The sequence below is a fragment of the Entelurus aequoreus genome, linkage group LG03, assembly GCF_033978785.1.
Source record: "Entelurus aequoreus isolate RoL-2023_Sb linkage group LG03, RoL_Eaeq_v1.1, whole genome shotgun sequence".
Classification (NCBI taxonomy): Eukaryota; Metazoa; Chordata; class Actinopteri; order Syngnathiformes; family Syngnathidae; genus Entelurus; species Entelurus aequoreus.
In genome coordinates this window covers 81209573-81232134 of record NC_084733.1, presented here as the reverse complement: position 1 = coordinate 81232134, position 22562 = coordinate 81209573, and the positions used below count along the sequence as shown (strand labels likewise).

General features: G+C 39.6%; 1 protein-coding gene across 1 annotated transcript; it reads right to left on the bottom strand.

The window, feature by feature from the left end:
- Positions 1–1104: 1104 nt before the first annotated feature.
- Positions 1105–21607, bottom strand: LOC133645814 (E3 ubiquitin-protein ligase RFWD3-like). The gene is given in 13 exon segments (XM_062040702.1): positions 1105–1738; positions 1741–1771; positions 2961–3175; positions 3247–3461; positions 3548–3724; positions 7195–7345; positions 7416–7644; positions 10297–10411; positions 10491–10774; positions 14897–14940; positions 15012–15262; positions 15333–15586; positions 21470–21607. Coding segments are annotated over 12 exon segments (2076 nt in total). The 5' UTR covers positions 21470–21607; the 3' UTR covers positions 1105–1628.
- Positions 21608–22562: the final 955 nt, after the last annotated feature.

Genomic DNA, 22562 nt, shown 5'->3' with positions numbered 1-22562 from the left:
TCAATGTGTTTTCTTTATTTTCATGACTATTTACATTGTAGATTGTCACTGAAGGCATCAAAACTATGAATGAACACATGTGGAGTTATGTACTTAACAAGAAAAAAAGGTGAAATAACTGAAAACATATTTTATATTCTGGTTTCTTCAAAATAGCCACCCTTTTCTCTGATTACTTTTTTTGCACAATCTTCGCATTTTCTCGAAGAGCTTCAAGAGGGAGTCACCTGAAATGGTTTCCACTTCACAGGTGTGCTTGAAGCTCAATCGAGAGAATCCCAAGAGTGTGCAAAGCAGTAATCAGAGCAAAGGGTGGCTATTTTGAAGAAACTAGAATATAGAACATGTTTTCAGTTATTTCACCTTTTTTGCTGAGTACATAACTCCACATGTGTTCATTCATATTTTTGATGCCTTCAGTGACAATCCATCCATCCATCCATTTCCTACCGCTTGTCCCTTTCAGGGTTGCGGTGGGTGCTGGAGCCTATCTCAGCTGCATTCGGGCATGTAAATAGTCATGAAAATAAAGAAAACGCATTGAATGAGGAGAAGGTGTGTCCAAACCTTTGGCTTGTACTGTATATATATTTCAAAAGATTACAACTGTCTTATGTAAGAATTTGACAATGATTGAATAGTTGAAACTTTTACTCTAGTGAAATAGAAATGGCTTACAAGACTGTTTAAACTGAGAACATATTTATTTTTTGTAGTGGTAGCAGCAGCTGCCAGTTGTGGTGACAGCAGAAGTTGCCTTGTTAATAACGCTAAAGAAATTAGGCAATTAACTGGGGCCTGCCTTTAATTACCGACTTGTAATTATCTAATAGCATGTGTGAACTTACTGCTATACCTTTTTCTAAATACCTCTGGACATCAAATTTAATGCTTTTCAATGCCGTTTCAGGCCTCAACATGCGCTAAATCCACTGAAATCTTTTTAACGACCCGCAGAAACCCTTGTCTACTGTTCTGAATTTTTAGTTCCTGCACTCTCTGATCCAATGCAATAAAATCTTTTACTGATTTTTATTGGTGATGTAAACTGAAAAGACAAAGTCTGTTTTTTTTTCAGAATAAGATTCACCTCTCAACGTCGCCTGTCAAGACATAAAATGTATTTATTGACTTGAAATGAAAACTAGGAATGATACATACAAACATATATATATTTACACATATACATACAGTACAATAAATGCCCTTTGGGACATTTGAAGCACTCGTTCAGAGTATTAAAGAGTAGTAAAGACGGTATTTGGTGGTGTTTTATTGTACAAACCCTAACATTGCTGAGCAGTTCAACCAAGCTGGGTGCTGCTGGTGCTGAGTTCAGGGCCACTCAGACGTCTGAGAAGGACACTGAAAACCTGTTTTTCCGCATTAAAATATTTAACAGTGAAATGTTTGCCTGGTAAATAAAGACAGGCCAACATTAAAAATCAGGACGACCGAGTCTATTTGCCGCCTCTTTGCCTCGCTTGATGGTCACATGACACGTGTGGCACACAAAAACAGTTTTTTGGTGATTTGTTTTTAGACAACATGTTGCTCAAAGGTCCCCTGACCATTTCAAAATAAAAAGGACTGAATCTTGATTCAGTTATTGTAAACATAACGCTCGCTCACTTCCACTTGTACAGCTTCATCATCTTCTCCGTGAGCGCCACTAGGTAGTTGTCGCCGCTCGCCCTGAGCGGCGCAATGTCCAGCACCGGCAGGTCGGCGGGAAGCTTCTGAGGAGAGCGCCGCCAGCCGCCTCCCACACCTAAAGGAGTGGCGGTCAGAATTTTATTGTGAAAGCCACAGGAGGCTGAGCAGAACGAGACAATGGTGAAGGAGGAAGGTTGCGATTAGAGATGTCCGATAATATCGGCCGATAAATGCTTTAAAATGTAATATCGGAAATTATCGGTTTCAAAAAGTAAAATTTATGACTTTTTAAAACGCCGCTATAAGGAGTGGTACACGGACGTAGGGAGAAGAACAGAGCGCCAATAAACCTTAAAGGCACTGCCTTTGCGTGCCGGCCCATTCACATATTATCTACGGCTTTTCACACACACAAGTCAATGCAACGCATACTTGGTCAACAGCCATACAGGTCACACTGAGGGTAGCCGTATAAACAACTTTAACACTGTTACAAATAAGCGCCACACTGTGAACCCACACCAAACAAGAATGACAAACACATTTCGGGAGAACATCCGCACCGTAACACAACATAAACACAACTAGGGCTGCAACTAACGATTAATTTGATTGTCGATTATTACTTCGATTAATCGATTAATAATCGGATAAAAGAGACAAACTACATTTTTATCCTTTCCAGTATTTTATTGAAAAAAAACAGCATACTGGCACCATACTTATTTTGATTATTGTTTCTCAGCTGTTTGTACATGTTGCAGTTTATAAATAAAGGTTTATAAAAAATAAAAAAATAAAAATATTTTGCCTCTGCGCATGAGCATAGCACAAATCCAACGAATCGATGACTAAATTAATCGCCAACTATTTTTATAATCGATTTTAATCGATTAGTTGTTGCAGCCCTAAACATAACAGAACAAATACCCAGAACCCCTTGCAGCACTAACTCTTCCGGGACCCTACAATATACACCCCCCGCTAACCCCGCCCACCTGAACCACCTCATGCTCTCTCAGGGAGAGCATGTCCCAAAATCCAAGCTGCTGTTTTGAGGCATGTTAAAAAAAAGAATGCACTTTGTGACTTCAATAATAAATATGGCAGTGCCATGTTGGCATTGATTTATTTTGGGTAATGCATCCAACGGGGCATCACAACAAAATTAGGCATAATAATGTGTTGATTCCACGACGGTATATATCGGTATCGGTTGATATCGGAATCAGTAATTAAGAGTTGGACAATATCGGAATATCGGCAAAAAAGCCATTATCGGACATCTCTAGTTGCGATCGTACCATGGTGGAGTTGGACGCCTCGTCTCCGGCGCACACCAGAGCCCCGCCTCCATCTGGGCTGGTGAAGATGGCGTTCTTGGTGAGGTGCTTGCAGGACGAGCCGGCGGTGAACGTCTGCACGGGCGAGCAGCAGCAGCCGGGCGGCTGGTTGAGGTCCTCCGGGGGGGTCCGGGTCAGGGCCATCAGGACGCAGCGCAGATTGGGGTTGAAGCGGCCTGCAGGAGAGAGAGCGTCACCGCCGGTAGAGAGAGGAAAGATGGCCGGGTATGCGGCGAAAGGTTCTCACTTGGTCGGTAGGTGACCAAGCAGTGCCGGCTCTCCGTCTCCACCTGGATGTCGGTGCAGCCCCCCGCCTCCAGCGGCAGCATGTGCGGCTTGTACGTGCTATCGTTGACCTGCTCCCAGAAGCAGCCGCCGCCCGGGGAGCCGGCGATCAGCCCGCCGCATGGGAACGAGCTGGACGCCGCCTTCGGGACGTAGCATAGAGACGCCACCTGGGCCCTGGAAGGAATGATGTTGGATGTTGGTTCCTGGCGTTTTGACATTGTTGGGTGTTTATAAAAAAATAAATAAAAAAAGGCACAGACTTGGAGCGCAGCGGCTCCAGCTCCTGGACATGCGTACTGGTGTCTCTGATGTCGTAGACCAGCACCGAGCCGTTGCTCAAGCCTGCGTAGACGTAGTTGGTGCTGTCCAAACACCAGCAGCAGCTCCACACGGGCTTGCCCGTGTTGTAAGTCTGAACCACCGTGTTGGTTAGCAGGCTGCAAAAAAAAAAAAAAAAACACACACATACTGGTTATCATTTGGAATGGGGACCAAGTTTTTGATCATCACTTGTGGGGAGCACCCTTTCTACAGGTTGTGGAGGCATAAAAAAAAAAGAGAGGTAAAATGGGCACTGCCCAGTTAGCTCATACACGTCTTTAAATCTCTGGATTGATGAAGTAATGTGCTGATCATTCTTACTGGGGACCCTGGGGAAAAAGAGTTAATATGGTTCATGGGGACCAAATTCAAATAATTTTGCGTAATTCACACAAATTTATACGGGACTACTGAGGACCATTAAAAAAAAAAAGTTCAAATTAAATATGACATGATCCTCAGAATACAGCACTACAGCTGTCCTCTTATAGGAAGTTTCACCAGGTGGAAGTGATTAACTATACACGGAAGAAGTGTGAGCAGAGCAGCGAGTGCAGTACCAGCTACAGCCCGATGAGGGGGCTGCTGTGCAAATGTCTCACACTCAAACTAACCAGTAAACATGTTTTATGGGCCAAAGCTTAAAAATCACTTAGGCATCTTCAGAATGGATCTGACTATCATTTCAAAAGGTTTCCCTTTAGGGGACCTGTTTTTTTTGTCCCCATACCGTCAGAGGTCCCCTAAAGGTGACTGTGTAAACCAGGGGTGTCAAACTCAAATACAGAGTGGGCCAAAATTTAAAACTGAACAAAGCCGCGGGCCAAGGTTGAACAAATTAACCTTTTAATAGGGACCCAAACAAGTTTTGCATTGAGTATTGAACAAGCAAGGCTTATATAACTTTATAGTGACATGCAAAATCGAGTTTCAAATAATAATAATTATAAAATATCAATGGCATATCTAATACAATTTAAATACAAATGTATTGCCTCTTTTCTGTTTGCAGCCTTCTGAGGTAAATATCAACAATAACTTTTTCCACAGGCTAATAAATGTGAATATAATTAACAATGAATAAACCAACCATTCAGAACTTTAAACTGCTCAGTTTGCGACATACTGATCAAATCTGATGTGCCCAAGCCAGTTATCTGGTGTCTTTTCCTGGATGCTAGTTCACTAATGTCGGGGCTTAAGCTTTGGGTTAAGACAATATTCTTTATCGAACAAAGTTGACCTACACGAGCTGTACTCACGACTGCATTTCATCCATTCCCACAACGTGCTGGCCCGTTCATAATTTATGTTTGAACGCTAAGAATACTTGGCCAACAGCGATACAGATTACACTGACGGTGCCCGCATAAATATCTTTAACACTGTTAGAAATATGCACCACACTGTGAACCGACACCAAACAAGGATGACAAACACATTTTGGGAGAACATCCACACAGTAACACAACATAAACACAACAAAACAAATACCCAGAATCCCATGCAGCCCTAACTCTTCTGGGCTCCAATATACACCCCCGCCCTCCCCCCCTCCCTCCGTGCGTCGGTTGAGGTGGGCGGGGTTGGGGGGGCGGGGGTGTATATTGGAGCCCAGAAGAGTTAGGGCTGCATGGGATTCTGGGTATTTGTTTTGTTGTGTTTATGTTGTGTTACGGTGCGGATGTTCTACCGAAATGTGTTTGTCATTCTTGTTTGGTGTGGATTCACAGTGTGGCGTATATATCTAACAATGTTAAAGTTTTTTTTTAGTGTAACCTGTATTGCTGAAGATCAAGTATGCCTTGCATTCACTTCTGTGTGCGTGCCAGAGTCGCACATATTGAGTAACCGGGGCCAGCAATTGCTGTGCGGGACAAATAAGTGACTAGATTTCCCGGGAGGGTCACTGAAAATTGGGAATCTCCTTGGAGATCTTGCAAGTATGACAATTAGCAAATATGAGAATCAGATTTGTACTGTGGCACCGCCGCTGTATATAATCGGCGGGCCAGCTCTAGTATTGATTTGATATCGGCGGGCCAGCGCTAGTGTTAATTTGATATGATCTCACGGGCCAAGTGAAATTAAACGGCGGGCCAAATTTGGCCCGCGGGCCAGAGTTTGACACCCATGGTGTAAACAGAGCGATGTCCCCATTAAGTAAGCATTGCCAGAACACACACACACACACACACACACACACACACACACACACACACACACACACACACACACACACACACACACTTGGTGTGTAGTAACCTGCACAGCCACTAGAGGGTGCTCATGCATCTCATTGTAGCATTATAGGATTCTACACCAATTTTCATCTATTTATCATTGTGTGACTGTTGAAAAGCATGCTAACTTTTTTTTTTTTGTGCTAATTTGGCAACCGTTCACCTTAGAGTCATATAACTTGGTACATTACATATGCTAACTGTTAGCATTCTAACTTTTTTTTTTGCCAATTCTGCCAGCGTACATCTGAGTCATATAACCTGGCACTTGACATACCGGTAGGTTAAACTGCAAACTTTTTTGTGCTAATTTTGCAACTGTTTACCCTACAGCAGTGGTCCCCAACCTTTTTGTAGCTGCGTACCGGTCAACATACAAACTTTTTAGGTGCTATTTTTGCAACCCATTTACCACAGGGTCATATTACTTGGTGCTTAACATGTGCTAATGTACACAGGCTAACATTTTAAAGCCAATTTTGCTACAGTACAGTTATATAACTTGGTACTTGACATGTGTTAACATGCTAACTTTTTTAGGTGCTAATTTTGCAACCGTTTACCACAGAGTCATATGACTTGGTGCTTGATATATGCTAATGTTAACTTGCTAACCGTACACCTTAGAGTCATATAACTTGGTACATGACACTTGCTAACTATTAGCATGCTAGTTTGTTAAGATAATTGTACATTTGTACGCCTCACCGAGTCATACAATTTGGTACTTGCTGCATCCAAATCATCAGCATGCTAACGTTCGCATTTCGGTTCGACTGGCGCATTATCGGCGGCTTGCGCACATACCGTATTTTTCGGACTATAAGTCGCAGTTTTTTTTTCATAGTTTGGCCGGGGTTGCGACTTATACTCAGGAGCGACTTATGTGTGAAATTTTTAACACATTACCGTAAAATATCAAATAATATTATTTAGCTCATTCACGTAAGAGACTAGACGTATAAGATTTCATGGGATTTAGCGATTAGGAGTGACAGATTGTTTGGTAAACGTATAACATGCTCTATATGTTATAGTTATTTGAATGACTCTTACCATAATATGTTACGTTAACATACCAGGCACGTTCTCAGTTGGTTATTTATGCGTCATATAACGTACACTTATTCAGCCTGTTGTTCACTATTCTTAATTTATTTTAAATTGCCTTTCAAATGTCTATTCTTGGTGTTGGGTTTTATCAAATCAATTTCCCCCAAAAATGCGACTTATACTCCAGTGCGACTTATATTTGTTTTTTCCCTTTTTTATTATGCATTTTCGGCCGGAGCGACATATATTCCGAAAAATATGGTACATCATTCACACGTTATTGGAGTTACCTGGTGAGTTTGATGGTGCAGTCCAGAGCGGCCGACAGGAGCAGGCTGTCGTTCTGTCTGTTGAAGCACAGACCTCGGATCTGATTGCTGTGGATGGGAATGTACTGGCTGGACTTGAGGTTGGCCAGGCTCACTTTCTTCACGCCCCAGCCTGACCAGGAGCGCACAAGAATTGCAGCGTTAGTCTGACACTGATTGTTGGATGGACAGTAAGGTCTCACCGGGCACGAGTGTGGCGTGGGGCGAAGGCTGTGAGGCCAGCAGGCAGCTCATGGCTTCGCAGTAGGACAAAACACGGCAGCCTCCATTTTGAGACACCAGCACCGCATCGAAGAAGCCGTACGGCGCCAATTTGGGTCGGTCAGGGCCACAGTGGAGCGACGATGAGGAGGAGGAGGAATAGACGGCGGCTGAGCCCCTCCTAGTTTGTGCCATCTGAGCTCTAAGCTCCTGCAAGACAAGGCAAGACCAGGATCGTGTATTTTAACACTTTTTTTTATGGCACATTGGAGAAATATAAAAAACAAAACAAATCGGGCTGTCAAATTTAACAAGTTAACTCATGTCATTAATCACAAAAAAATATTGCATTGGTCATGTGCATCAGGGGTGTCCAAAGTGTGGCCCGTGGCTGATTTCTTAACGACTTGACATTTGTTAGCATTCTAATACTGGCATGTTAGCTTTTTGGCAAATTTTGCAGGTATACACCGCAGCATCAAATGTTTTGCTACTAGTACCGGTTAGCATGCTAACTTATTTTTTACCTCATTGTGTAGGTATATACCTCAGTCATATTTTGGTAGGTGATGCATGGTAACGTTAGCAGGCTAACATTTTCAACATTTTTCAGGTACACACCTTAGAGTAATATATTTTGGTACTTGTTGCTTGGTACAGTTAGCATGCTAAATTGTTTTCGCTAATATAACAGGTAACCACTTTAGTGTCATATATTTTGGTATTTCAATAATGCTAGCGGTATTTATAAGTTAAGTTAAAGTACCAATGATTGTCACACACACACTAGGTGTGGTGAAATTTGTCCTCTGCATTTGACCCATCCCCTTGTTCACCCCCTGGGAGGTGAGGAGAGCAGTGGGCATCAGCGGTGCCGCGCCCGGGAATCAGTTTTGCTATTGTTAGCATAGTACTTTTAGCATACTAGATTTTTTAACTCATATTTTTTGATAGTTCGCGCTATCTGGCCAGCGTGGTAACTCTTAGCATTTCAGTTCGGCTTAGGCTCCTCAACATTCATTCAAAATTTGAACTGCAATTGCAATGTCTAGTTCTTTGAAAACAATCAATATATTTTATTTGTTTTGAAGGTGAAAACTACTTGGTAGTTTCCACCTTAGGTAGGACTATCACAGAATATATAAACAAACATATTTGACAATCAAACCATGATTGTAACCGTCCACATTTTGTGTTATTAATGCGTGAAACTGCTACAGTATCTTAACATGCAAGTGTAGCTCCTCCTCTGGATGCAAGTGCTCCTATAGCAGGAATACAAATTCTGTATTACTACAGTATCTTAACATGCAAGTGTAGCTCCTCTTCTGGATGCAAGTGCACCTACAGCAGGAATACAAATTCTGTAATACTACAGTATCTTAACATGCAAGTGTAGCTCCTCTTCTGGATGCAAGTGCACATACAGCAGGAATACAAATTCTGTATTCCTACAAAATACAAAATCTGGCAAGACAAACGCACTGCATGTATTTTATTCATTTATTGTATCCTCATTAAAAGCGGGTTTATGTCCATTTTCCTGTTGAGCTCTTAAAAAAAGCATGATGTTTAACATTTATTTAAAGCAAACTAATTGTCCAGTCATAAAAACATTTTCAAAAATTGTCTAGGGTACACTTAATGATAACAAAAAATTATATTGATCCAGTGTTTCCCATAAACTGCCAAGATACCTGTGGTGGTGGGGGCGTGGCTGTGGGCGTGGTCACCATGACATCATCGAGTAATTTGCATAATTTACTACAATGATATGATTTTCTCTAAAAAGGCTCAAAAAATATATACTTACTAATTAATAATAACCGTTTTGTTTTAAACGTCCATCCATCCATCCATTTTACAATATAATTACAACACTTTATGTACATATTTATATACAGATCTGAACAATAAGTTATTCACTGAAATATATTTATTAGTTGTGGTTCTTACAAAAAATATATCTTATAAAGTATAAAAGCTAAAATGTCTCTTAAAGCTCTGCCCCTTTAATTAGTGCATACTAAATAATTTAACTTTAGCCTTCTACTACAACCATATTATTTACCAGCAACATAAAGTGAAACAGAGGCAGATGTGTCCTGCCACAGTCAGTAACAAATAAACAGAAAACAGTAGTGGTCAAATACAAATAAGGCAACAAGAGAAGTATCCTACACTTCTCTTTTGTAAAGTAAATCTGAACAGCCTATATGGGCATCTACATCAACTATATGATTTGCCTGAGAAGCTGGACAGGACAAAAAAATAAAAAATAAAAAAATAAAATAAAATAAAAAAAAATTAAAAAAAATTATTTTATTTGTGGCGGACGTAATTCTTTCGTGGCGGGCCGCCACAAATAAATGAATGTGTGGGAAACACTGTGATCAGCGATTAATTCTGAGTTAACTATGAACAAACTGCGATTAATCGCAGACAAATACTTTAATCGTTTGACAGCCCTAGGTTTTTTATTAGGTTTTACCTGAATTTTTTTATTGATTCCATTTTATTTGTGCTTCGATTTACTTATTCTTTTTTATCCATGTGTTTTTAGTTGATTCTTTGTTAGTTTATGCGTATTGTAGTCATTATGCTACAAAACACTTTGGTCCACTGATTATTTTCAAAGTGCTTTACAAATAAAGTTCGATTGGAAAGTAAAGAATTACAAAATAATTTTTTTTCATGGTGTCAAATAAGTATCGAGGATTGTGAAAATGTATCGATATCAACTACTGACAGCAACCCTTCCTTATTATATCAGCACATATTCATGCATGAAATGGCACACAATGTAGGACCCGGGGCCTCAGATGGAGCCCAAATGAGAAGATGAAAATGAAAAAGTGATACCTGGAGTTCCTGTTGTGCTTGTCCATACTTGTTGCTAACCACCTGGAGTTTGAGTTTGTACTGAGCCGATTCGAGTTCGGCCTTCCTCCTCAGAGATTGCTCCTCCTCCAGGACCCTGCACACACACACACACACACACACAAACTGAGCAAAACGCGGTCACCTGCAAAGCAAAGAAAAGCAGGTGTACTCGCTTCTTCAGGCTCTCGTGCTCGCTGTTGTCCATGGCTCTCAGCTTGGGAGCGTAGAGCCGCAAGATGTCGGAGCGCTTGGCCTTCTTGTTGCACTGCGGACATTTGCCGGCCGAGCGCTGAGCTGTCAGCCAGCGGTGGATGCAGGTGTAGCCGAAGAGGTGTCCGCAGCGCAGAGCAGCGATGCGATGCTCTCCCGCCGTCGTATAGGCCTCGAAGCAGATGCTGCAGGTGTCGCTTTCGCCCTCCTCGCCCTGGGACGCCTGGGGAGGCGGGGCGGCGGGCGGCTGAAATGGTGAATTAGTGCATTGAGAAACAGAGTCACATGACTCGGCACGCAAAAGATGATGCAGGAACTACTGACAAAAGACAATATTATAAATGTCGTAAGTTGTAACTTTACCAAGTTCTTAAAAAGTTATTATACATAACAAGTAGGGCTGGGCGTTTAAAACAGTATCATTATATATTGTCATTTTTCTTTGTTGACGGCCATAATACAAAGTAAAAAATATCAAGCAAACACAATGAGATGGTGCATTGTTGTTTGTACGGCGCCATCTTTTGGGATTAGTTTACTCTTGGTGTTTTCCCCCCCCCCCAACCGGAGCACCATTCAGTCTTCAAGCCGTCCATAGCGTGTCTACTCGTATGGCTACTTCAGCACACCAAGCAACGTTTGTAAATTTTGCAATATAACTAAAACTATTCTCACTTACTAAACCGTCCCATGTGTGAAGTCTGTAGTAGTGTTTAATGCATATTTGTACGTGCTATTGTAATGAAACCAAGCTAGTGTCATTAACTAATATGCTAACATGTTTACAAATATCTGTGTTAGTATTACTAACTTACAATGACATTTTTTTGTATTGTTTCAGTTTCACAAATTCCTAAGTAAATTCACGAAAACGTCACCGTGGAGTTATTGAGTCTATTTAGCTGATTGGAGAGCTAGCTACCGCAGCCAGTGGGTCCATGACGATGACTTCTGTTTTGTTTGATCGGCCGTTTTACTGCCGTGTTACAGACACCGTTTGGAAACAATTATGGTATGTAAATAAATAGTAGTCAGCAAGGCTGTGAATCATTGGGCACCACAGGATTCGATTATTGGGGGTAACGATTCGATACAGAATAATTTGTCAATTCAAAATCAATATTTTTTTAATAACATTGGATGCAAGTTATATGATTAACTCCATTCCTCCATAAAAAAGCTCTGATAAAAGTCTATATTACCTAAACTAAAACAGTTTTTTGTTAAATAAAATTCCACCCAAACATTCAATAAAGTCAAATACCCAACACTTCTCTTTTCTAAAGTAAATCTGTACAGCAGATATAGATCTTCTACATCAACAATAGAATTTGTCTGAGTGGCTGGACAGGACAGATTTAAGGAAAAAATGTAAACAATAAATTATTTTTTTTTAAATCAGTTTTCGATTATTTTTTTTACACCCCACTAGTAGTCAGACTAATGTGCTCTGTAAATGATGCAAGGCGCTCGTCCCCACCAAGACCGCTGATCCCAAACCACCTTAGCCTAACTTCCTGCCACTATACCTGCAGAAAATAGTTCCTCTCAGGTTTCTCTATGTTTACATTTTCACACTTTGCACTATTTTATTCAACTTTATTAAGCATTTCTTACTTTAGTGGTGTCCAAACCGCTTTGGGCTAAAAAAAATGTGGTCGAGGGCCGAAAGCATGTAAAGTAACTCTATGCATGTAAAGTGATATACAATATATATGGCAGTAATATATATATATACACAATATATATGGCAGTAATATATATACATATACACACACACACACAGTATGTACATATTATATTAATATAATGGATATATAATTAATATAATTGGATATTAAGAGTATGTGAAAGTTTGACTCATACCTTGTTTACTTCTGTGACGACCTTCTTTAAGTTTTGTAATCAATCAGAAATAACAAGCAGCTAAAATGCACCAAACATGGATAAGTGTGGAGTTTGTTTTACATTTTTCCCATAATGCTTTTTAATGGATTTAAATGGGTGTAATGATACGACATGATATCCACAAATTATGTTATATGTGTTATGTATGACTGTCTGTTGGCATTTTGTGTAGGTTAGATTTTTTTTTTTGCACCATGACCAGTGAAGGTTGTTTGCATTGGGTCATACAAGTAAATACTGCACTTGACCCAAATCAAAGCATGATAAGCTGTCATAGACCTGATTTACTCATATTGTCGACAAGATGGTGACAAATTCTAACCTGACTCTCGCCAGATCCTTGTAGTTCGCTGAGCTCTACACAAGGATTTGGGACTTCTCAATAGGAGATGTATTTCAGAAGGCGGGGCCTTGTAAAAAAATCATTGTATGTGATTGGATAAACCACTTGTCTGTTGTCTTGAATGACGAGCTACTTCTACCACTCACATCGAAATCACCCAGTGACCAGTGGCGTGCAGTCACTAGAGGCAGGGGAGGCACGGCCTCACCTGCCATCATGGAAAGAAAAAAAAAAGTAAAAAGAGAAAAAAAACCATTAAATTGTTATATGTATCCAGTGATTATACTAAAGTTATTTTCCATTTAACTTCACCAGTTTTAGATTATTTTTATTTTCACATTTGCCGTTCAAATACTGAGAAGAGACGGTGCGGTGATCAGCAGCCAGTTGAGGCACATCACTGCGTTGTGCCTCGCCCTCAACATGGATTGTGCACAATGACTCGGCTAACTGCTGGCCTGCTGTGCAGTGAGACCGTATTGCTATATGAATTATATTATACATTTCCATAGTTTAGTTAGCTGAGTTATATAATGTACAGTGTATTTTGTCAACAACTGTATGTGTGTAACGTATTTTTAGTGCTGAGCGATCATAAAACTGCTGCCAAGACACACTGTGTGAGGCTCGTCTCATAACCCCGCCTCCTGGTGCCGGTTAACACTCCCGCCGCAGAATGCATCGCCCGACGGGAGCGCCACACCAACCAAAGCCCACACCCAAACCCTCCACGTGCAAGACCGAATCCACCCAAAAAAAGTCACTTAACAAGAAGCCAAAAAGTGCAAAAACAACAATGCTCGCGCGGCCGTGAACAGGGACACAACATTAGGTACACCTGCAGAATGCAGCGCGGATTTCATATTTCATTCATTCACAACTCTCCCACATTTATAAGTAAAGGTAAGACCATAATAACATTTTTTTAATTAAATGTGCTTTATTGTGTGCTACAGTTTGTAAGTGTAAAGTTAAAGTTAAGTTAAAGTACCAATGATTGTCACACACACACTAGGTGTGGTGAAATTTGTCCTCTGCATTTGACCCATCCCCTTGTTCACCCCCTGGGAGGTGAGGGGAGCAGTGGGCAGCAGCGGCGCCGTGCCTGGGAATAATTTTTGGTGATTTAACCCCCAATTCCAACCCTTGATGCTGAGTGCCAAGCAGGGAAGAATGCTGGTATGAGCTTTTAAACATAACCCGTTAACTGCTGCCAATCAAATGGTGAATAAGATACTCTTTAGGGTTCATATGTTTGTAAATCTGACTGTGATGAAGTCAGTGCCTCACCTGACATGAACGTCACCGCACGCCACTGCCAGTGACGCTGAGAAATCCAAAACAGAACAGCTGACATATAGGATAACGACAGAGTGAAAAGTTCATAAATGACTTCAAAACCATTCTCTGTTCATCTTTTAAATAATTAATATTCAATAGATTGGACAAAACAGTTGCAATAGCAGAATCAATGTCAGCACACGACTCCTTGCTGTGTGCCGCCATTGTTGTTTGAATCAAACAGTCGCTTCGGCGCTACGTCACATCTATGAAATCCCGCCCGGCGATCCTGATTGGTTCATTACTTTTTGCTATCTTGAAGGAGTTTGCAATGGCCTCAAGCCCAGATTCTTGTGTGGAGCTCAGCGAACTACAAGGGTCTGGCGAGAGTCAGCTTAGACCAATCCTCATTAACCCCATGACGTCTCGCGGGCCACATTGAAGACGCAGGCAGGCCGCACATGGCCCACACATGGCCCGCAGGTCGTAGTATGGACACATCTGTCTTTCATATTCCTTATTTAGCACTTTCATTTTAGGAGCTTATTTTTAAGTGTTCAATGTGATTTTACAATTACGTTTTACATTAAGTGTTTCCATGCTTGTGTTGACATTTCCTTTCTGCCTTGATAGCTGAGGGATTATTATCAGAGGAAGGCTACATGTGAAATAAAAATGTTTACGTTTCACCCTTATTTTCCATAGGTCATTAAAAATATCAATAATTATCGATAATGACCGATACGAAACACTTAATGTCGTGTTCCAGTTTCCAGGCGTATCGCCCTGCCTTCATGATAAGATATTTTGACGTCAAAGAAAAACAAGTAACATTACCTGGACGCCATCAGGCTGACCTTCTTTTGTGTCGCCATCAGCGGCTGAAGACAAGAGCAGGGAGAATGGAAGATGATGTGATGCCATGTTGAAGGCCAGGGATGACATCACTCACCATCAGCTTCTTGTACTTGTATGTGATCATCAGAGTGGTCGACACTCGGATTAGTGGGTGGGGCAGGTGCCACCGTTTCCACTGCCTCCGCCGGAGCAGCTGGCGCCGCTTCCCCTTCCTCCGACGAATCGCTGACCTCAGTGCTGCTGGACTGTTGGTCGGGCGCGGCGGTGGGCACACGCAGCAGGAAATACGGGAACCCTCTGGAGGACGCTGCGTTCTGGCTGGAGTAGTGCACCCTGAGGCCCTGCCTGGAGCAGCCAGGCCCAGCATGAGGCACAGCAAAAATAGCAGTGTCGAGCATTACAGACGTCGCCGTACCTGAGCCTCCTCCGTGCAGACGCTTGCGCCTCCGCCGCACCGCGGCCCGCCCTCCTCTGACTGAAGGCCCAGGTGGCAGGAAGCCTGAGCTGCTGACGAGACGCCGCTGCCCCGTCGCCATCGTCCTCCTCCTCCTCATCCACTTCCGTACTGCTGCCAGAGTCTGAGCTGATAACCAGGGCTTCTGCGGCAGAGGCGCTGTTGTCACTTCCTGCTGGAGCCTCTGGCTGGGGGTCAATCTCCATGGCCTCCATCTGCACAAACAAATATATAAATATCAGTTACCCATATTGCCTGAAAGCATGTCAATTCAAGTCATTCATTGGTAACTGGTCATGTTACTGTGCTCAAGTGTTGGAACGATACCAATATTTTGGTACCGGTACTAAAATTATTTCGATACTTTTCGGTACTTTTCTAAATAAAGGGGACCACAAAAAATTGCATGATTGGCATTATTTTAACAAAAAATCATGTTTCTTATTGCAGTTAAGTCCTTAAATAAAATAGTGAACATACTAAACAACTTGTCTTTTTGTAGTAAGTAAACAAACAAAGGCTCCTAATTAGTCTGCTGAAGTATGCAGTAACATATTGTGTCATTTATCATTCTATTATTTTGTCAACATTATTAAGGACAAGTGGTAGAAAATTAATTAATATACTCGTTCATTTACTGTTAATATCTGTTTACCGTATTTTTCGGATTATAAATCGCAGTTTTTTTTCATACTTTGGCTGGGGGTGCGATTTATACTCTGGAGCGATTTATGTGTGAAATTATTAACACATTACCGTAAAATATCAAATAATATTCGAGGAAGAAGATTTCATCGGATTTAGTGATTAGGAGTGACAGATTGTTTGGTAAACGTATAGCATGTTCTATAGGTTATAGTTATTTGAATAACTCTTACCATAATATGTTACGTTAACATACCAGGCACGTTCTCAGTTGGTTATTTATCCGTCATATAACGTACACTTATTCAGCCTGTTGTTCACTATTCTTTATTTTAAATTGCCTTTCAGATGTCTATTCTTGGTGTTGGATTTTATCAAATAAATTTCCCCCAAAAATGCGACTTATAACTCTAGTGCGACTTATATATGTTTTTTTCCTTCTTTATTATGCGTTTTCGGCCGGTGCTATTTATACTCCGGAGCGATTTATAATCCGAAAAATACGGTACTTTCTCTTTTACCATGTTCTGTCAACACTTCTGTTAAAATGTAATAATCACTTATTCTTCTGTTGTTCGATACTTTACATTAGTTTTGGATGATACCACAAATTTGCGCATCAATCTGATACCATGTAGTTACAGGATCATACATTGGTCATATTCAAAGTCCTCATGTGTCCAGCGACATATTTCCTGAGTTTATAAACATAATTTACATTTTAAAAACACGAAAGAAGATGTTGTGATCCCAAAAAATATTGACGTAATCATAGTAGTATCGACTAGATACGTGTCTGTACTTGATATCATTACAGTGGATGTCAGGTGTAGATCCACCCATGGCACTTGTTTACATTGTGACGCCGGTGAGCTACGGTGTTTAGTGAAGCATGTTTAGCTATTCCTCGTCCTGCAGGGATGATACTTGTAAGAAACTTCCTTTATTTGTCGCCATGGAGACCAGGATTAGTGATTTAGAAGTCGCTAAAACACTGCAGACGGCGGACGGACGTTAGCCGCTAGCTAGCTATGTCTTAAAGCACCTCTTACTGAGGGCGTTTCAGTGTTATAACCTCACCTTTATCGTTAGTTTTTAAGCCAAAATGCGTCCATTCTCCCTTTTCTGTCTACACACTGTGTCTGCTTGTAAGTACTCAGTGATTGTGTGCTACCGAACATGCTCGTCTGCTCGTAAAACCAGGAATGTTACGACGTGAGTTCGACACGGGCGCGGGGAGACTCTGCCAGATGGAGGACACCTGGTCCGGTCAGTCAAGCTCCAAACAAACACTTCAGTCATCGAAAGGCCTATCACCAAGCTGTGCCGCGTCCTGGAGGCTGAGGGCTGACTGGTCAGTCATGGAGACCAGATCACAAGACACGCACAAGGGACGTAATGTATATACTTTATTTCCTCTCAAGGCTTTGCCTTTTGTTTGTTTATTATGGAATAGGCTCCTTTTTTTTTGCATTAAATTAATGAATGTGATTGAGTCTGTAAAGATCAATCAGGGGCCGGTGTGTAGGAGCCAAATAGAGAATCATACTTGAATCTATGATTATTTTATTATTTTTGAGTGATTGATGTGTGTATGTCAGTGTGCACCCTTTGCAGCTTTGCAGGTGGTGAAAAGTTCCCACGCAGGCCTATAAGAGGCAGGAGTGCGCTGGGCGCGTGATTGGCAGCCGGGCACCAGCATACCGTCTTTGACCTCAACTGTCTGTAGTCCTCAGCTTTATATAGGCTAACATTTATTTTGTTTCCCGAGTATTCTGTTCCTTGATTTTTGTAAATAAAACAATCTTCAATTGCGCTGCTGGATCAGTTTGAATTAGTGGATGCATAGCGGGAAAAGGAACAATACGTGACAAGGAAGGCTGTTTATGGTGTGAGTCAGACAAGATGCCCGCGCCACAAGTGGAACAAACATTTGAAACAAAGGGGTTATAGGAACAATCACTTTCAGTGTTTTATGCCACTTTATAGATAGATAGTACTTTATTGATTCCTTCAGGAGAGTTCCCTCAGGAAAAATTATATTCCAGCAGCACTGTACAGAATTGAGATCGAATTTAAAAAGTAAAAAGTAAATAATGGGGGTATAAATGGAAACAGAATAGAAAAATATTACAATAAGTATAAAAATAAAAAGCAACAATGAGAATAAAAATGTAACAGTAAAATAAGAATATAACAAGAGAAACTAGGCTGTAGTGACCATGTTATGAAAAAGTATTGCACTGTTATTGTTTTGAGGCATGTTAAAAAACAATAATGCACTTTGTGACTTCAATAATAAATATTTTCCATAACTTGAGTTGATTTATTTTGGAAAACCTTGTTACATTGTTTAATGCATCCAGCGGGGCATCACAACAGAATTAGGCATTATAATGTGTTGATTCCACGACTGTATATATCGGTATCGGTAATTAAGAGTTGGACAATATCGGAAATCGGTAAAAAAGCCATTATAGGACATCTCTAATTTCTTTAGCTTGATACATTGAAAATTAACCCCAATGAGTTGACTGATGAACATTATCACATCATTTAGTCTGAAAATATAAATAACGACAAATAAAGATAGAATACTACTAACCGCGACGTAAGTGTAAAAAAACATTATGATTTGTATAATTTCAAAATGTTCGTCTATTAATCGATTTAAACTATTATATAGGGCTGCAACTAACGATTAATTTGATAATCGATTAATCTGTCAATTATTACTTCGATTAATAATCTGATAAAAGAGACAAACTACATTTCTATCCCTTCCAGTATTTTATTGAAAAGAAAAAAAACAGCATACTGGCACCATACTTATTTTGATTATTGTTTTTCAGCTGTTTGTACATGTTGCAGTTTATAAATAAAGGTTTATTTAAAAAAAAAAAAAGTTTAATTAAAAAAAATTGCCCTTGCGCATAGCATAGATCCAACGAATCTGTGACTAAATTAATCGTCAACTATTTTTATAATTGATTTTAATCGATTAGTTGTTGCAGCCCTACTATTATACAAACATGGGGTCTGGTTCAAATATAGAGATGAGGGTCTTTAATTTGACGTGCTGTTGTACCATACCATACCAACTTTATTTATAAAGCCCTTTAAAAACAAGCACAGTTGAAAAACAAAGGGCTGTACACCACAAAGAAAAAGAGGCAAAGGACAGACTACAAAATAACATTTAAAACAGAAATAAAAATACACATTGAAAAAGCAAATATAAATTACCCTAAGAACAGTTTGTTAGATAAAAAACAGTTTAATAGTTAAAAACAGTTTAAAAAGTTAAAAGCTAAAAACAGTTTAAAATCTCATGCTGGGTTAAAAGCCAGTGAATAAAAATGGGTTTTAAGTAGGGTCTTAAACATAGCCAAAGAAGGGGCCTGTCTCACATGATCGTTCCAGAGTTTGGGACCCGCAACAGAGAAGGCTCTGTCCCCTCTGACCTTGCGATTTGTTTTGGGTACCTCCATGATCTGCTGACCTGAGGGACCGGGTGGGGGCATAGAGGTGGAGCAGCTCAGAGAGGTACGGTGGGGCAAGACCACATAAGGATTTAAAAACGAGTAAGATAATTTTAAAATGAACTCTAAAAGACACAGGCAGCCAGTGGAGGGAGGCTAAAACAGGAGTAATGTGCTCTCTTTTTCTTGTGTTTGTTAAAAGTCGGGCAGCTGCTGTTGTTGTACTCTGTCTCAAAGTGTTAACATGTGCTCAATGTTTCCTTACCATTATTGCTATTTTGTCTATTACCATTATTGCTATGTTGTCTATTACCATTATTACTATGTTGTCTATTACCATTGTTGGCATTTTGTCTATTACCAATGTTGGTATATTCATTATTCCTACATTGTTGATACAAATTATTGTTACAGTGTAATAATTATTGTTTCCTGTTGTAATGCCACTATGATACAACATCTGTATTATAATCCTTGAACAAAGTAAGAGTGAAACTCATGTGAATAATCACTGAATGGAGAACTGGGGGTGGGATTAAATAAGTGATCTTCTTCCCACTCCCTTTCAGGCAAAACTGACCAATCATGCATTACATACTATACATTACCTTTTGCGCTATATTAATTTATATTATTATGTGTTGTCAACTTTGTACTTTTTTATGTCATTGCCTGAAATAAATAAATAATGAATGAAAAAAGAAAAAAAATGAATGTGCTTGTTCTATTTTTAAACAAAGAAAACAATCGGAAAATCTTTATTTTTAAGTTACTTTTGAGACACTCGTGATTTAGGGCTATATAAGTAAACATATAGGGGTGTGGGAAAAAATCGATTCGAATTCAAATCGCGATTCTCACGTTGTGCGATTCAGAATCGATTCTCTTTTTTTTTTTTTTAAATCGATTTTTATTTATTTATTTATTTTTTTTAATTAATGAACCCAACAAAACAATACACAGCAATACCATAACAATGCAATCCAATTCCAAAACCAAACCAGGCCCAGGAACACTCAGAACTGCAATAAACAGAGCAATTGAGAGGAGACACAAACACGACACAGAAAAAAACAAAAGTAGTGAAACAAAAATGTATATTATCAACAACAGTATCAATATTAGTTACAATTTCAACATAACAGTGATTAAAAATCCCTCATTGACATTATCATTAGACATTTATAAAAAAAAAAATTAAAAAAAAAGAACAACAGTGTCACAGTGGCTTACACTTGCATCGCATCTCATAAGATTGACAACACACTGTGTCCAATATTTTCACAAAGATAAAATAAGTCATATTTTTGGTTCATTTAATAGTTAAAACAAATTTACATTATTGCAATCAGTTGACAAAACATTGTCCTTTACAATTATAAAAGCTTTTTACAAAAATCTACTACTCTGCTTGCATGACAGCAGACTGGGGTAGATCCTGCTGAAATCCTATGTATTGAATGAATGGAGAATCGTTTTGAATCGGGGAAAAAATCATTTTTGAATCGAGAATCATGTTGAATTGAAAAAAATAATCGATTTTGAATCGAATCGTGACCTACCCAAAAGATTCACAGCCCTAATTGAATAGCTCTCCTAATATTTGGCATATATATCACAATGGTTCAAACTTTTTCCATGGTGTTTTTTTTATTTGTTTTAATTATATTTTGCATTTGAATTTTTTTGTCGCGTCCCTCCCATCACTTTGTCATGTGTCTGTTGAGAATGTTTTTTTTACAGGGCCATTCATTTACTTATGGTGTTTTGTTTCGGCTGGTTAGTAAACTCTCAGGTTGCCGTCTTTAGAGGTGTCAACAATAATCGAATGTGAGCAAGACCAGATTGCAAGTTTATACATTTGACGGCTCGTTGTTTGGTTAGCTGCTAACTTGTAACTGTTAGCTACGAGCTAGCTGCTAACAACAACATGCGCGCTGCTTGCTAGCATGTTGACGGGCACTTACTTACCGCTCAGGGCGTCCAAGTTTCAACATCTACCGGAGCCGCTCAGTAGTGGAAGACAAGACTGGAAGAAATCTATCCTGCGGATCATTTTGTTGTTAGCTTCTAGAGCAAAGCGGAGGGAACCTTGAATCTCCCACACTCTCCACTTCTTCTTATTTGGTTGTACTGCCGCCATGTTGGCAAAGATGCACACCGCCACCTACTGTACCGGAGTGTATAGCACTTACTTTACATTTCATTAAAAATAATAATAATGATACGACAACATACATATCATGATAATTAGGGATGTCCGATAATGGCTTTTTTGCCGATATCCGATATTGTCCAACTCTTAATTACGGATACCGATATATACAGTCGTGGAATTAACACATTATTATGCCTAATTTGGACAACCAGGTATGGTGAAGATAAGGTCCTTTTTTAAAAAAATTATAAAATAAATTAAGATAAATAAATTAAAAACATTTTCTTGAATAAAAAAGAAAGTAAAACAATATAAAAACAGTTACATAGAAACTAGTAATTAATGAAAATGAGTCAAATTAACTGTTAAAGGTTAGTACTATTAGTGGACCAGCAGCACGCACAATCATGTGTGTTTACGGACTGTATCCCTTGCAGACTGTATTGATATATATTGATATATAATGTAGGAACCAGAATATTAATAACAGAAAGAAACAACCCTTTTGTGTGGATGAGTGTGAATGAGTGTAAATGGGGGAGGGACGTTTTTTGGTTTGGTGCACTAATTGTAAGTGTATCTTGTGTTTTTTATGTTGATTTAATAAAAAATAAAAAATAAATAAAAATTAAAAAACCATACCGATAATAAAAAAAACGATACCGATAATTTCCCATATTACATTTTAAAGCATTTATCAAAATACAACGATTATCATTAGAGATGTCCGATAATATCGGCCTGCCGGTATTATCGGACATCTCTAATGATAATCGTTGTATTTTATTATATGACTGCTCAGTGTATGGTTGTAACCCATTTTCTTTTGTTCCTAAAACATCCTCAACTTTCCATTTCTTTCCAACCATACTGAGCTTTTCTTCCGACTTACAAGATAATTACATG